The sequence below is a fragment of the Ammospiza nelsoni genome, chromosome 6 (assembly GCF_027579445.1).
Source record: "Ammospiza nelsoni isolate bAmmNel1 chromosome 6, bAmmNel1.pri, whole genome shotgun sequence".
Lineage (NCBI taxonomy): Eukaryota > Metazoa > Chordata > Aves > Passeriformes > Passerellidae > Ammospiza > Ammospiza nelsoni.
This window is the reverse complement of record NC_080638.1, coordinates 42,514,369-42,531,625: the sequence shown is the minus strand read 5'-3', so window position 1 is coordinate 42,531,625 and position 17,257 is coordinate 42,514,369. Positions and strand designations below refer to the sequence as shown.

The 17,257-nt window shown below is 47.1% G+C and overlaps 1 protein-coding gene across 1 annotated transcript; it reads right to left on the bottom strand.

Moving 5' to 3' along the window:
• Nucleotides 1–201: 201 nt before the first annotated feature.
• On the bottom strand, nt 202–15,422 carry VASH1 (vasohibin 1). Its single transcript, XM_059473679.1, has 7 exons — nt 15,010–15,422; nt 10,030–10,118; nt 8,876–8,932; nt 7,787–7,861; nt 6,435–6,816; nt 5,907–6,019; nt 202–5,316 (listed from the first exon to the last, which is right to left on the bottom strand). Exons 1-7 carry the CDS (start codon nt 15,274–15,276, stop codon nt 5,244–5,246), a joined length of 1,056 nt encoding a protein of 351 aa, XP_059329662.1. The 5' UTR covers nt 15,277–15,422; the 3' UTR covers nt 202–5,243.
• Between the last annotated feature and the right edge of the window lie 1,835 nt (nt 15,423–17,257).

The window sequence follows — 17,257 nt, the reverse complement described above, 5'->3', positions numbered from 1 at the left end:
CTCTGGCAACTGCCTCTGTGTGCACAGACATACTCACCTATTCAGATGATTAAAGGAGGATGAGGATTCTTCCATGTCCACTAGTGTACCAAGTAAAGGACATCTTTACATAATTTGCCTGATACCATCACTCAAGGCTTTGACTTCCTGCTGACATGTAATGGGAAGGTTTAAAGCAAAAAGAAGGACAGTACAGACAACTTGTTTTCTCTGCACAAGCTGAGAGCAGTACAGAGGGAATTTTATTGTCTCAAGTGTCAAAGGAAGCTGGAAGAAGTATCAACATGAAGGCCATGGGAAGTGCAGTAAAAACCTAAATCTAAATAAAAATTCTGTGTTGGCTACATAAGAACACAGGACCACACTGATTAATTACAAAAAGACACACATGATACTGTTCTTAAAGAAAGAAACTTTCAATTTCTTAGTTCTGAGCTGTACCAGTGATAAAGATGTAAATGGTTTTGCAGCACCTTGTCGGTGCTGGAGTGGAATACTGGTGTGCATGGAAGGGGACAGCTCTGGTCCCACTAGCACCATTCTCAACCCTGACCTGGAGGGAAACTCTGCTCTGCAGAGATTATGGGGGATTCAGGAGCCTTCTGAGCCTAAACTGCATTGCTCTGGAGCAGATAGGGCCAGGACACCACTGAAGGAGAGTGGCTGTGATACAAGTAAACACCTGCTCAGAAGACACACAAAAATATTAAATTCCTTAAGGAGTTCAGCTTGGCTGTAGAGAGGCCATCTCCACCTTTCTCTGGGAGAGCAAACATCAAGCCAGAATAGCACTTGCTTTGTTAAGTAAAGTTATAAATCCATAATGCAGGTCTAAATGTTGTCAGGACAACAGTGCAAGGCCACTGGGATGTGTGGTGTTATTTCAGCCAGACTTGCACACACAATACACCTGGGACACCCCCTGCCTATACCTACAGTTTGATCATCAGGACCACTTGAAATTCTTCACTCAGAAGAAGCAGGTAGCTAAAGCAACCACCTGAAGTGACTAGCCAGAGCCACTGGAGCAAGGTCAAGCCAGTCTAATCCAGACTCTTGCCCTTTGGCTAACAGGAGCTTTCTTCTGTTCATTATGGTTTCTTAAACTCTGAAATTTTAAGGACAGTCATATTCCAGTCTATACCACACCACACATGAATCTGCCTTAGGGGGCAGGCACCTGATTAAGGCTTTCACCTGAAATACTTAAAAGAAAATTCATCCTGTTAAGCAGATTTGAAAACAGCAACACAACTATTATGTGAACAGAAACTATGTTTCAACTACAGTTCTGGATTCATTTATTCTGATAGATCCAAGGAAACGGTACTGACCCATACCCTGGCCCACAGGTAAAATAGTAACTGAAAAAAGCACTTCACTCCCACCTAAAACACTTGCTAACACACACCAATTTCCTAAAGACTCCTTTAGCTTCTACCAGTAAAAAAAAAAAGTTAGTATGTCACAGACTGATGGACACACAATCCTGCTCTTTAATATACAAAGTTTGTATCAGAGTGATGCTGTAGCAGAAGGTTTTGCTCAATTAACGAATCTGTCCATTAAAAAAATGGCAGTTGGCCAGGTATCAAGGGACTTGTCTACATAAAAGCATAAAGAGGGGCTCTTATTTCAAGGTTTGCATTACATTTAGAATAGTTTTGCCAGTAATAGGTCAGCATTTGTTGAAGTCTTTCAAAGCTCACCTCAGCTTCGCATACAATGCAGGCAGTGTCTATCCATTCCTAATGTACAAACACAGTTCCTTTCCACAGAGTTCACAGGACTTGTACTGCAGAACAGATACCATGTGAAACCTACTGAACAGTGAAATTTAGATCACAGAGCTACATGAGCGACCCTATTAATATTTAACATTAAAAAATTAATAGGACTCCTTGAGATCCATCTTCCTTGTTCTGCAGGCACTAAAGGACTTATATTATCATTCCTTCTGTGTAGCTCTAAAGCCTGCAGAAGTGAAAAAGACTCATCATCAGCCTTTCTTCCTTGTGGTTAAAGGCAGACAGACCAGAAACCAGACCAAGTAGGTGGGGGAGGAAAGAAGTTGAAGTGCCAAACTTTGTCTTGCACTGTACCCTCAGCTTTCTTACAGCATAAAGCTAGATTGCATTAATTCTCTCTGTTGTGGAAGGATGTGGTTTTGTTTGTTAGGAAGGAAGCAAAGCTTTCTATTGAAGTGATTCATCCTGTTACAAAGATGGGGGGAGCAAGAGCAAGAAGGGGAGAACTCTATGGTCCTTTTCCAGTTTCTTGCACCATCTCCTGAACTGGAGATACAGAAACAGTAAGGAGCAGGAATTCTACACAGAGAAACACAGTAGAAGGCCTGAAATGGTAACCCTGTCTGCTGCTGTATCCATCTTGAGAAGTTAATCAACATTAGATACAAGCAAAGAATGAAATACTTTGTAACATATATAATTGTGCAAGTAGATCTTGAAAGAGGATGTTCTTGTCTAGCTGCAGCTGAGGATTAAGAGACCTTGAACTCTACCTGTCATTCATATCTTAAACATCCATTTCCTTTGCTTTTTCTAAGCTAATAGCTTTTTCTAAGCTATTGGCCTCAGTTACATCCTGCAGGAAAGCTCTTAATTACAAAGTCAAACAAAGCATTTTGTTTTAAGCCATTCTGCCTTGGTGATCTAACGCTGCTGAGCACCCCTGTTGCCCTGCTCTCAAGAAAGCATCATTAACTTGCAGCTGACCCCTCACTTGTCTCATCTGTTGCAGTCTTGCTCTCACCCCCACATTTCCCCTTTCTGTCTAAAAAAGCTCAATGTTCTCTGTATTAAACAACTAATTACTCTCAACAGCTCTCCAGTTACTCTGAATTAACTAACCAATTGAAGAAAAAGTCATAGTTAAGATGCATTCTAGGCATGTTTTATAATTGTCTTTAAATTCTGGATTTCATCCACTTTATAATAAAACCTGACAGTCAGTTTCCCCTTGCTGACTGCTGCTTGTATTTATCATATGATTCACAGTGGCATCTGAACTTTCAGTCGGCTGCATAGTAAACATTATGCAAAGGCAGTTTGTGGCTTCCAAGTGGCCCACATTATTTACAGGTAGCTTTTGACATATTTAGTGTCTGGATGCTAACAATGATGTTAGCTGTAAAGGCTGCATCATTGTTAGCATCCAGACACCAAACATGTTAATTTACAGCCACACAAAAATGACCAGAGGACACGTTCAAATGGGTGCTTGGCTCCTGCTGCAGTTAACTTCAGTTGTTGCATGTAGCTGGACTATAAGGGAGTGGACAGGTGTTGCACTGTAGTGTGGAAACTGGCATCCTCTTCTGGATTAACCTTCTCTTGGCTCAGCAGCAAGTTCTGCCACCTTCTTACAGATTTTCCTCTTGGTTGTACAGCACAGCAGAAAAGTACAGACTACAAAGAGAGATTGGAAGGACTGACTGCAGTGGTATGGATACATCTTGCAAGTTACATCACAGTTAAGGATGGACAATTAGGAACCTGTAAGGTCTGAGTTAAATCGCTTGTGGGTGGTGCTTCGAGGATTAACTGCTTTAACTAGGCAGAAGAGCTGATTTGTTTGGGGTTAAGAACCCATTCTCTGCCACCAAAATAGCTCTACTTATTATGAGGATGTGGCACAGGAATACTGTAACAAAAAACTAGTAGAGCTAAGCTCCATCATGTTTCTAACAAATCAAAAAAGGAAAGAATAAGCTCAGTTCTAACAAAATTAAATATGTGGTATTTCAGAAAGTGTAGCTCCTTGTCAGTGCTGTGATAAAACAAGACTGTTTCTCTCCAGGATACTCCCACTCCCAAGCTCAGTTTATGCATCCCCCAGATCCATGCATCCAAATCACTTTAAGACCATGCTGTTCTGACTTCTGGAAATCCCACTGTTCCCATGGCCTAGGCCTCAGACAGAGAGATCCTGACAATACTCCAGATTTCTGACAAGCATTACACTGCTGAATCAATAGTACAACACTCCCCCAAAAGAAGCATAGGAAGTAAAGGCCACAAGTGGCAGAAAGGCCCAGCCCAGCCCTTTGGGAAAGGTTAGTATAAGTGGTGCTATTACATACTGCAGCTATCCAAAGAGCTGGAACACAAGCACAGCTCTGGCACTGGGGTGGGAAACTGCTTTCAGGAGGCTCCAAGGTGAGCTGTCAGGAAAGCAGCTGCAATTTCCTTGAGTAGACCTTCTCACAAACAGGTGTATGCAACTCTGGCACTAACACAACAGGGAGGAAGGAGCAAGAGCCTTGTGGAAAGGAAAAAATGGTTGTAAAACCTGTTCACATTATTACATCCTTCTTTAACTTTTTACTCTTAAAACTCGTACCTCAGTGACTGAAGTGCCTGCCACAAGCTTTCTGAGTAGCAGCCACCAGAAGTTAGTAGAGAAAAGGCTGATGAACAGATGATGTGAAGTTCAGGCTCTCCACCAGCCCCCACTTGCCCCATCTCCATTGCTAGAACAATTGAGCTCTCTATGCCTGTTTTCATGTAGCAGTGGTATAGGCATATCCTGATCCACTCATCCACCAAAGGGCCTACAGCAACAGTTCACTAGCATTCCACTGTCTACCCCCTCAGAGACAATGAAATACTTTGAAATAGGCAGGACTAAACATACAAGATGTGTTTTTTCTGGATAAGAAGACTTTGTATGGTCAATAAATCAGGCTGAGCAAATTCAGACCTACTCTCACAAGAGCAATGATAAAGTGTTCATAATGATAAAACCAGGAGTTTTTGTACAAGATTCAGGGGCCATCCCATTCCAGCATCACTTCTCCCTCAGCCCTGCAGGCCTTGCAGGGGTTGAAAACTGCACACAGGGAAGAAGTACTGTTGACAAGATGCTCCATCTACTTGCTGTCAAGGTAAAGATAGCAAGTCCACTGACCCCACTCACTTAATATTCTTCCTGAAGTGAACTCCCACTAATGTACATATTTTTTTCTTTTTTTCCATTTTTTTTTTTAAAAATACTTAAGTGAATTAAGATGGTCACCTCTCCCAGAAACAGGCAGGCGAATCCTCTGGGACCCATGGGATCCAGCTCTGGGACTGGCCCACTAGTAAGCACCTGGGAAAATCAGCAGTCTCTTTTGCTCCCACTCCCCTGTTCCATTTGTCAGAATCACTGCAGGTGGATCCAGGTCCCAACTGTGGCCAGCAAGAAGTCCATGGAGGCAGGCACACAAGGCACAGCTCTCTTCATACCCGGATCTGGTACCCATTGAGGTCTGGCATGGCTTTGGGATCGGCAGGCTTCTTCTCACCAGATGGCCTGTGAGCAAAGAAGGTAACAGCTCTTCAGAAACTGTTTTCTGTCAGGTGATTCTGCACATAGAGATGGCAGCACAGGAAGAGGTACAGAGCTTCATACTGATCCTGCACTACTGAGGACAGGATTATTCTGCAGCCTCCAGTAATTCTCCCAATGATCTCAACAGAACAGAATGCAAGTTAGGAAGTAGGAGGTCCACTCTGGAACCCCAGGTTATTATCAGGAAAACAATCTTATTGACAGCAGAATAATTTTTGGAATCTCTTGAGGCACAGGTCTGTGAGACACCAGAGCTCAGACCCATGCATAAGGTTAAAAGTCAGCTACCAGCATCACTGTCTGTTTGAGTTGCCTCCTCCTCCCTGCCAAAACAAGCAAGCAAAAAACCCCAGCTGTCCCCTTAAATCCCTAAGCAATGATAAACTCACAATCGTACTGACTAGGGAAGAATGCTACTGCAGGTCAGAGAACTATCCACTGTTCTAAAGAAACCCAGTAGGACATCAGAAGGATCCAAAACCAAATGGCAAGGTGGAGTCTGAGTAAAACAGATGGTCTAGATAGGTCTCCTGCCCAGCAGCCTCACTCACCGTCGGTCCCCACGGCTGTTTCGCCGATGGGGGCTGGCCTGACCTCTTTGTGGGGAGGAGACATCTTTCTTTCTGTCCTTGGTGGGAGATGGCGGTCCAGTTCCTTTCCCAATCTGCCAGAAAAATAAAATTAAGAGCTGTGTGAGCTCTTAATGTGAGTAATAACAAAACCTACAAAACCTAACCATGATTTATTATATGTGCAAAAAAAAAAAGACAAAAAGGCAAGGCAAGTGCATCAAAAATGCAAAAGCCAGAAAAAACAAGTTACAGTGACAGCTATGGCTCCAAGGACTGTAAACAGTCCAACCTAATCACAAGTGCAGCACTGCACAAGCATCCATTAGGGGACCAGCCTGTATAAAGTGGGTGGTGTTCAGTAAGAAAGAGGCCCCAGCCTCCAATTCACTTTCTACTCCACACATCTAGAAGTAGAAAGTTTTCTGTCACTGCATTCCCCCAGTACACCAAGCAGCCAGGCAAGGCAGTGGATGTGTAGCAGTGAGTTACTCCATCCTTGCTGCTTACCTTCAGCCTCATATCACGGGCATGTCTCTCGAGCTCTTTGCGAAAGTCTTCCCGTGTTAGCTTGTCCAGATCCAGGATGGAGCGCTTCCACTCAATCTGCTCCACACTGTGTGGGTCATGGGACACACAGTGGCCCAGCTTCACCTTTTTCAGCGTGTGCCAGCAGCGGCGATAGGCCTCCTCGAAGTCAAAGATGAGTTCGCTCAGTGTGCGGAAGACAGGTGCTTTGTACATCAGCTCCTCGCGGCGGCTGATGCCCAGTGCCCCATAGCGGCCGCCAAAGTTCACCCCCAGCACGATGTGTCGGAAGTAGTTCCCTGAGAAGTGGGTTTTGAAGCTGATGGGGAAACGGTCCAGTGTGGTCATGTTGTTGGTGAGGTAACTGACAGCAGCCATTATTCAGGAAATAACTGGTGGTAACAGTTTCCTGACAAGACACGTCCTACCTGCTCCAGACCCTCCCAGCCTGCTTAGCAGATTCCCCATTGATTCAGGCATTACATAGACAGGATTTGTTCTCCAGGTCAAGAGCCCAGCTCATTGCAAGCTGCCCTACTTTCATCTGGGTTATGGAGAAAACAGACTTGGCCTCTTCAAGGAGACAGTCAACAAAGAGAAGTTAATTTTGATGCAGAAGTTGCAATGCTAGCACCTTAAGTGTACTGTATTCCCTAGCTCCCAAACTGTTAACACTGCAGCATTATTCCTCGGTGTGTTTTAATCTGTTTCACTAGCTACTGTTTCATACACCTTCAGGATAAAAACTCACCAACCTCTACTTTTGAATCATTCTCTCACCATCTCTGCCCCTCCAGGTGCATGAAGAACCTACAGCCCAAGTACCACAAACTAAATCTGGAAGATAGCTAGGAAAGATGTGTACTTAAAGATAATACACATCTAGATCTAATAAAGGTATTGCCTAAGCTAGTAAGTGACATACACCATAATTAGAAGTTGGGGAGGATCCATAAATTATTTTAATGCAGAACACACACAGGCAGTAAGGGAACGATGCTATCCACAAAGGATTTCCTGACCTATCTCTAGCTAGTGTTTTTGCTCCTCTTTAGATCCTCTTTTGTCTTTTATAATCTTATATGGCTGACCAGAGCAGCACCACCCTTCTTAGTGAAGGAGGAGCAACTCCAAAGTTGTTCTGATACTTTAGAGAATTGCTTGGTTTTGGATTTCATTGGTGGTCTTTTGTGGGAGAACTGGGGAGGAAAAAAAAAAAGGAATGTGAGGCTTGGTGACAATATTATCACCACCCTCAAAGCATCACAAGCAAGAGAGCAGAGGCAAAAACACAAGGATGGGCAGACATGCACAACTCCAAGAGGAAAGGATACATTCCCAGGATCACAGCTTCCAGGCATTTTATTGGCAGGGCCTCTTTGGTCATTTCTTTGGCCAGGTCCATCAGCCTGCAGAGTAGGACAAGGGAAAGATGAGGACAGTTAGGGCTTGTGCTATGCACTGTGGCCAGTTCAGCCCTTTTGTACTATAGGTAGGTTTCCAGGAGAGAGGGTGGTCCACAGAGGATAGGGAACAGAACAAAGTATCTTCTTTAAGAAGATATTGAATCCAAACCAGGTCTCTGCCACATGCTGTTGTTACTTCCAAGGAATTCACTTCAGTGAGTTGCAGCAAAACTACTTACTGGCCAACCTGGGTTCTCAGGGAGACCGCAGCACCAATGTCTCCACAAGTAAAACCCTCAAAGTGTTTGCCACACAAGGCTCAAGGACAATAAGGCCTTCTTCTCTGGCATTAACCCTAGTCTCTATTCAGTGAGTACCATGGAGGAGACATGGTACTGATTACACAAAACAAGGCATTTAAACCTACATAAATCTATGGACTAGACCAATAGTAAGTCAGTCTTGGGAGATTCTCCATATGCTCTTCAAGAGAGTCAATGAACATCAGGTGCTTATTGCCAGGAACTTCTGGGGCACAGCAGTTCCCAGAATCTTCAACGAGGAGAATACCCTTTCTCATTCCAAGTATGAGTCACCAAAAGCTTAGTGAGCCTAGATTCTGCAAAAGCACTCACAGGAGCTATGAAATCAGACCTGTAAAGATACTTGGCTTTAACAAAGTTTTTGTAGAGCAGGACCTAATTTCAGAATCCCCCAGAAGTTCATATAGTTACATTCCAATTAGAAGCAGGCAGAATATGCACATTTTTGCAATACATTATTTTTGGCCTACTCGATTTACTGATTCATGACAAAAACTCTACTCTTGAGGAAGACCAGACACAGCTATGCCCCAGGCAACAGACAATAAAGTTACCCTAAGCAGGATGCAGCTGCAGGAATGAAAGCCCTAAGTGCCACTAGACCTTGGGCAGGGGATGGAGAAAAAGCAGTGTGTATAGCAGGGCTCCAACAACAAAGAAAGGATTAAATGCTCTAGAGGCTGCCAGCACTTACCCAGTCAGAGGTCTGCTCTTCTTAATCTCAAAGAATTGTGTCCCAGTGTGATTGTACCTGGAAGCAAGAAGTTAAGGGCTTGGCAGCTCGGAAAGTAGAGTTTGAAGAAAACTTGTCTGAAAGACGTTCATGTTATTTACTATTCTCACAACAGAGTCATGATCCCACAAATGTAGCAGCACACAAGAAAATCCCTACCTCACTTTTCTACATTTCCCCCACTTACACATCCTCTTTATTTCCACTGTATTTCCTTGTCAATTTTTCTCTTCCTCATACCCACACACGGGTTTCCACTCCAATTCCCAAAGGTTTATGCTGACAGCACATGCTCTGCTCAGCTTTCCAGTTACCAGGGCAGAACAGTTTGATAAATCTCTTCCTGCTCCAATCTGCACATAATACATGGAGCAATGAAACATTCATGGTACCTTATTCTAAGACTGACTGGGATCCAATCCAGAGCACAACCACCCTGGATGGGTGAGAGATGCCAAAAGGTCAGCCTTCTTACCTTGAATTAGGGCTGAAGCCAGAGATAGATCTGTATCTCATCAGTGAGATTAGACTGTGTTTGCATGGCATATACCTGCTCTCCAGCACCACAGGAATGGAGAAATCTCATTCCCAGAACACAGCCACACAGGCAGCTCTGCATATAAAGGGGCAACATATCACAGATGCATAAAATCAGGATGGCTGAGTGTTGTTTAGACAGAGAAGAGTGATTGAGTAGGATGACCTGAGAAGGTTTGCCCATCACCGCAACTCACCCACACCTTAACAATGAGGTGATGCAGTTTGCAGTACATCTGACACTTGGCTGTCAGGATCTCAGATATGTGTGTTTTTAATGAAATACCACTGTAAAGCCACTGATCTAGAAGAGTGGGTAGTGGGGAAAGGCCTTTGACAACATGCTCATTTGTTACATGCAGTGAACAGAACCAGAAGGTAACTTGGGCAAAAAAAGAAAAGAAATGGAGCAGCAAAAGAAAACATTATCCCAAGTCCAGCTTCCTGTTTTCAGGGAACAAGTTTCAGTTATCCTCCAGCTACAACAGGAGCTTTTCTGTTTGTCACCAGGAAAGAAAGTCCTCTAGCTCTTTCTTCTGGGTTATCACACCAGTGAGCAAGGTGACAGCAAAGGATACTGAAGCTCCCTGATGTAGCGCTGCACAGCTTCCAGGCGCTCAGGGATGGGGGTGGACGGCTGGAACACAGGCACACTTGGTATGGGAATCTGAAATGAGGAGCAGAACATAGATCACTTCTTCCAAACCTCTCCAGCTTCTTGCTGAACTCAGTGGCACATAGCTATAGGGAGCATGTTCCTCTGAAACCAGACCCTTTTTGCTGCCCAAAGTGACCACACAAGAAACATTTCTCTATTTCCACAATGGAAATTGGGAAGGGATTCAGAATGAGGCATCACCACAGAGCTGCAAGAGAAACTATGTGAAAAGGTCTTGCATTTATGCAATGTTACATTGGACAAAATAGATAGAATTAACTGACAAGGCAGCATACAAGACAGGAAAGCAATCATCTGAGGGAGCGCGACCTCATTTGAGTATTGAAACTGAAAGGCACAAAATAAAAATAAAAGCAAGAGGCAAACACGGACAATGAGTTTTCCAATATCACCAGAGGGTGGAACAGTCCTGCAAGCAAGGGTAGAAAGGTCCTTCACTGCTTCCTGGCAATTCAGATGAGTTGGCACTGACTAGGACACAGGCTTAACAGCATGACTCCCTGCCCTGCAGTGTCTGGTGTTTTGAATTACATGGTCAGAGAATGACTTCTGGATGTTCACCTTTCAGACTGCTGTCCCATTCTGAGGCCTCACCCTTATGGGTCCAGTCAGATTTTCCTCACCATTTTCACCATTTGCTCTCCACGGGATAACCATATTCTTGTCAGCAGCTGAGAAAATCTCATTCCCAGAACACAGCCTTTCTAAGGAAAGAGAAGGGACCTGTTCCACAGGACAAATAAAAAGAAGACACAAGTTTGGGATGACTGATAGGCTTGGAGAAGCAGCCCAATATTTTCTCTCTGAAAGATAGCTCATGCCTTGTATGCACCTTGCTAATATCAGACTGCACCTTTTCTCAGTTTTAACATTTCAGTTCCTCCTCAGACTTCCCCCAGAGCTGGCCTATCCACAGCTATGAAAGAGTGAGTCAGAGCTAGCTCTTCCTTTGAGCCTTCCATGCTGCTGTGCACAACTGCCTCTGCTGGACATGGTTTCATAGCCAGTGGTACTGCTTAGTGCACCCTTCACATGTATTTCTGTGGCCACTCATTTCCATACACCTCTTTCCTGTGTGTTGGTACAAGTGACCGGTGAACCAGGTCAGGCACCTGGACCAGCTGAAAGCTGAGCCAGCAAGCATGGGTAGTTTTCAGCCAGATCAGTTCCCTTTCCTGGCTGGCCACATGGTTGCACTCTGCTTGTGCTCCCCCACAGTACAAGGACCAGAGACCTCTAAATGCTTGTGCTCCCCCACAGTACAAGGACCAGAGACCTCTAAACCTTGACGTGCTGCCTCTCACATCGCAGAGGCACCGGCTGCCTCACTCACAGGGGGCAGCACAGGCACGGTGGGAGCAGATGTGAAACTGGGTTTGTTCAGCTGCAGCAGGAGCAGGGAAGGCTCCAGAGAGTGGCACAGGAATGGAGCCATCTCTGGTAGTGCATGAGCTGAGTCAGTTTGGATGCTGTGAGCTGACACACTGAGTCATAGGAAATAATTTCCAGGCAGAAACAACGAAAGAGGTAACAATCAGGGCAGGCTGACTATTTAATTTTGCTTTTTTTTCTTCAGCATGGAGACTTTAATGCTTCTCAGTGGAGACAGACATTAAGTGCATGTTGACAGCAGAGACTAATGATTCTGGGTAGTTCCTCCTCCCTTTACTAGTACAGACCCCCCGATCTCTTTTTCCTCAAAGGATTGCACAACACTGAGACAGCATAATGGCAATCAGTTCAGCAGGGGACTAGTTAATGTGGAAGAGCCTCCTGCACCTCAAGTAATTAAACTGATGAAAGTACACTGTGCTCTCTCTCAGATCTGGGCCTGCAGCCCAGACTGGGCTACAGTTTCTTTTTGCATCAGGTCTATAGCATTTTAATAGGACAATAGAAGCAGAAGTAGAGGAATAAGTTCTCCATCCCTCAATTCCACACTGACAGGAAAAGAGATCCTTATACTTTTTTCTTCCCCAGCATCATCCAGGGCATATCTCCAAAGAGCTATAAATATTAGTTAGCTTTTACAGTCCTTCAGAAAACAGAGAGAATTTATTTATAACAGAAAAAATAGGCAATCAGATCTATTTTGACTTCCCTTTAGCTATTATGAAAGCTGAAGAGAGCCCAGATTTCCCAAAGTATATAACCTCTGCCAGGCTTAGCAGACCAAATGAACACACCCTTGATCCCTCATCACTTGTGTGGAGTAGTTGCATCACCCCACTCCTAGATTCATGCACCCTGGTAGGCTGTCTATATGCATGGGACTGGCACTCTGCTTTTAGAAAGGGGATCCTAAGAACAACCAAGATTTTCATATGCAAGTGTGCCATGCTGTATGTGAGGAAAGGCACATGGGAGCAAGGCTCAGGCAAAGCTCCCCCCTTATCAGTATCACAGAGGTGCTCTTCTGGCCAGCCTAGTTTAGCAACAGTTTCTTTTATGGTACTCATGTGTATCCAAGCTCCTCCCTACTCTTCCTTCTGCAAATAACACAGGAGCAGTATCAGCCTTGGTTGAGAGCCTGACTGAAAAAAAACAGATTATTTTTTCTGGCTCTCTTGTTCTGAATCCATTAGATGCAACTCTTCCTGTCTTTGCCCTCATAACCATCTAATTTAAAATCCATGATTTCTTTATAAGCCAAGCACACATCACTTTGTACTTCCAGCTTGGACCCATTAGATGGTTCCAGCAGCTTGAAGCAAGGCAATACCCCACCCTGTTGCTGGAAAGAACATAACCTACAGGAGAGTGGCATTGACCCCAAGTCTATTGGAAGGAGATAGAGACTAGAGGAGCTCTCAGACTCCAGTGAGAGACACAGCTCCTGAAGCTGATCTGTAAACATGTGTCTAATCACAGCCTCCTCCAGTTATCATTTGGTAGTATCTTAGTTTATTGACAGCTTTTTTGAGAGCTGTTTCCCCCAACAACCAATGCTGGCTACGATCCATGGCCAAAATTTTGGAGTAGGTAAGTCACTGTGCCATTCCCAACACTTAAAAAGGACTATTCACCCTCCAGCACATGGAGAGAACCTGGCTTTTCAAAGGAACTAGCCTTGCAGAGTACACTTACTGCCCTGATTCTCATCTGTTGTACCAGCCTTTCAAAGAAACTTGATGGCACGGAGACAAGTAGCCATAAGCACCCCTCAAAGAAAAAAACACATCCCTGCAGGGGAGAAGGAGCTAAGGAAACAGAGCTCATCCATCCTAGTGGTTTCCTGAATTCCAGTATCCTCCCAGCTGTATGTGCCGAGTGAGCTTGGGAATGGCATCTGAGGTGGCAGAGTGCTGAATACAGTTTACAGATCCATTTCCCAGGGGTGCTAGCAGATGCAAAAAACCCCTCAACCATCCAAAACCCAACAATCCTCAAAACAAAACAGCCCAAATTTGCCTTTTACCGGAAGACTTCAGACCATTGGTGTCCCCTAACTGTAACCCTCATGGATGAAGACTCTAAAGTGAGAACAGGGGAACTTCTTCACATAAGACCAAAACAAGACACTGAACACTGTATTTCCCCACCCATCATTCACTGGAGTCTTGTTTGTCACCTTCTTTCTTCCATTTCCTTCACCATTTTTGACCAAATCAATCTTTATGGTTAGGAAATTAGGTAGTGTGTGTTCTGACTGATCTGAAACATGTTTTCAGCCTTCACCTAGGCTCAGGACAAAGTCACAGGAAAGGAAGGAAATCTGAAAAGGAAGGAAAAGTCTAATGGAGTTAGAATAGGGACTGTAATCAGGACTCAGGATTTGTTCCAGCTGCTGCCACTGATGCCTCTGACTCTTTACTGCACAAAGGATGTTGCATCACATGCATCTCCAGAATTCTTCATGGAAAGCAGTATGGATTGTCTGTGTAGTATATAATAGCATGTTCTTCCATACTTCAAATTACCTTCCCAAGGAGGAAAGTCTTTGCTAAAAAAGCCTGAGATTAAAAAGCATCATCTTTTTGTATCTGAATTTCCCCTATTAGAGTGATGGGAATACTCTTATAACCCGCCAATGGAGTGACACACAAAATGTTTGCAGTGTCTTTTGTTCACAGTATGCCAATAAAAGGGAGAGATTTTTCTCCAGCTGAGACGCAATACAGATAGCAACAATCACAAGAATTCACACTGAAATGTTTCAGTATGGTACAAGGCTCAGTGAAATGGTCAGTGGTTCCTCTTTTCATAGAGTTCTCTGCAACAAGGCCAGGAGCATGCTTGGAAATCATACCTGACCCTATACCAACAATAAGCTCTGCAAGCGTTTGCTAACTCCTCTTAAAACGCTTGGCATCAAAAGTCTTTTCTGACAGACACAGTTCTGTTCCAGAATGCCTTTTGGTGTGGGAAACTGTACCCAAAGCAGATTTCTTCATGTGCAAAGTCTCACCCCCGTCTGTCTCAATCCCCCACCTCCGGTATTTGGGCTCTTCTAAATTTAACTCTCCTCATCTTTTCATCATTTATCCAGTCTTTCTCTTTAGCCACTGCCCATTCCCCCTCTTTGCCCTGCAGGCTGCTCACACATTAGCTACCTGAAGTCCGTTTTCCAGCAAGGCCGCAGAAGAAGAGGGTGCTGCTGGCGCACCAGACAGGGCAGAGCCCCGCAGATGCCCTCTCGCACTCCAAGTTAAAGTGTGGCTCTGCTTCCAGCAAGAGCAGTCCCGGGGCCCGTTTTTCCCGGGGCCCGCTCCCGAGCCGGGGCTCCCGGCCTCCTAGGGGCACAGGCGGGCGCCTCCTCCCAGCGGGATGCCGCCGTTTCCCCCTTCCCTCCGTCCGCCCGGCGGGGACGGTCCGCTCCGGGCGCTTCCGCTGGGACCCCGCGCCGCAGCAGCGCCGGGGTGGGGTGGGGGGGTCTCACCTTGGGCAGGTCGGCGGCGCCCCGGATCCTCTGCGCCACCCGCTCCCCCTCGGGGTGGATCCTGCCCACATGCCGCCACATCCGCTCCCAGGTGGGCTCATCCACGGGCAGCCCGCCGCGGTTGACGAAGAAGGGGACGCCGCCGTCGCGAAGATCCTCCTCGCCTTCTTCCTCCTGCTGCTCCTCGTCCCGCGGTGCCGCCGCCTCGCCGGACGGGGGCTGCCTGGCCGCCGCGGCCCCGTCGTCCCCCGGCATCGGCATCGGCATCGCCGCGCCCGCACTCAGCGCCTGCCGCCCGCCGCCGGGCCGCCGGGGGCCGCGCCCCGCATGGCCGGCGCTCCGGGCACGGGGCGTCACCGCCCCCGCCTCGCCCCCGGAGATATCAGAGCGGAGGGCTCGCCGCGAGAAGGGGAGAAAAAGCCGGGCGGGGCGGTGCCGGGTGCCGCATCAGGCCGCCGCCGCGGCGGGGGAGGCGCCGGCGGCCCGAGCGCCCGCGGCAGTGACGGCGGGCACCGCGCGGGGCGGGCCTGCCGCCGGGGCGCCCCCGCCGCGCCGCCTCCCGGGCGCTCCGCGGGGCGGGCAGGCACGGCCGCCTCCCGGGCGGGGGCTGCATGCGGGGGAACAAAGCCCCGCGCAGGGCGGGGCGGGGCCGGGCCGGGCGGGGCCGGGCGCCGCTCCCCTCCGCCCTGCTCCGCCCTGGGCCGGCTCTCAGCGTGCGCCCACCGCCGTAGCGGGGCCGGGCTGCCGCTGGCGGGGCGCGGCCGGGCGAGCGGCGGTGTCGCTGCCCGCAGGCGATAAGGCAGATAGGGGCGATAAGGGAGACGGCTGCGGCCGGGCGATAAGGAGGCGGGGCGGAGGGCGGGAGCGGGCCCGGGAGCTGGGGCGGGGCCGTGGCCGTGAAGCGGCTGCTGAGGGGTCGCCGTGAGGGGCAGCGGCGGCCACGCCGGGGTCTGCGCTCGTGCTGCGGGGCGTGAGGGACGGGCGGGGCCGAGCCGGGCCGGGGCTGGGCTGGGCTGGGCGGCCCCGCAGGCCATAAAACACTGCTGGGAGCCAGGGGCAGGTGTCCGTGTTGACATAGCTGTGAGGAACGGAAGAGCTGGGATGAGTTTTCCAGGTAGGGAGCAGTGGGGGGTGGAGAGCGTATTCTGATGCTCCTGTAGCACAAAGCAATGGTGAAGGATGGGCTCTTGTGGAACCGCACCGCTTATCTAAGGGTGTGCTACACATAGCCAGTCCCCCTCAAGAGAGGGGCCCATCAGGCCTCTTCTGCCTGGCAAGAGGCAAAATACACCGTACCTAAGGTCTGGAGATGCACCACTGAGTGTTTTGCTCTGCTTCATCATCTGGTTTTGTTTGAGCTCTCTTGTAGTACTGAGGGGTGTGAACTCTCATGGGAGGTTCTCCACATGCTGCGGGAGATTTTTGAGCATGTTCTCCACTGTGTACATGCTGCAATGGTTGTGTCCTCGTCTATAAGAGCCAGGTTGTGTCTCTATCGCTGGCTGTGTTTTCTCACCACCCTGTGGTATTAATCCATGTTGAAAGCTCTAACATAAAAGCATTCTGTAATTTAAGCACCGAGTACAAGAAATGTGTACAAATTACCGGGTCAGCTGCTGAGGTACCCTCTGAAGGGCATCTCAGAATACTTGCATTTAGCACTCCAAACAAAAGGCTGTGGTTCAGCATCAGTGGGGGAAATACACGCCGGTTGCCATGGAATTTGATGTGCCCTGAGAACAGGCTATAGCATTTACAGAGCTGGATAGAGGATTTCAGAGAGAGATTCCACTTCTTCTGTGGTGCTCTGTAGGCTGTTGCTCACATGAGATCCTTTCTGAAGGCACAATACTTGAACACAGTTTTTTGTTGAACTCAACATTGCCCAAAATGCTGAAAGGTTGATTTTTTTTTTTTAAGGAAAATTTGGCTAAATGTGTATCCCTGCTTCTGCCTTCCAAACAAATCACCAGCATCACTTCATAGAGCCTTCATTAACTTCTGTAATACTTAAACATATAAGTCACTGAATAAGGATTTCTTTTGAATGGGCACCTTAAGCACTGCAGATTTTTCACCTCTGTAAAGTTTTTATTGTTTTTATTTCCTTTGCCTTTTACTTGTGAGCAGTTGATGGTTGGTTGAAATTGCCCCCTTATATCTAAAGAAGCAGCAAAGCCTGTGACAGGAATCACTGCACAGCCCCTGAATGGACGCATTTTGCAAGAACAGTTCAGAACCTCCCATG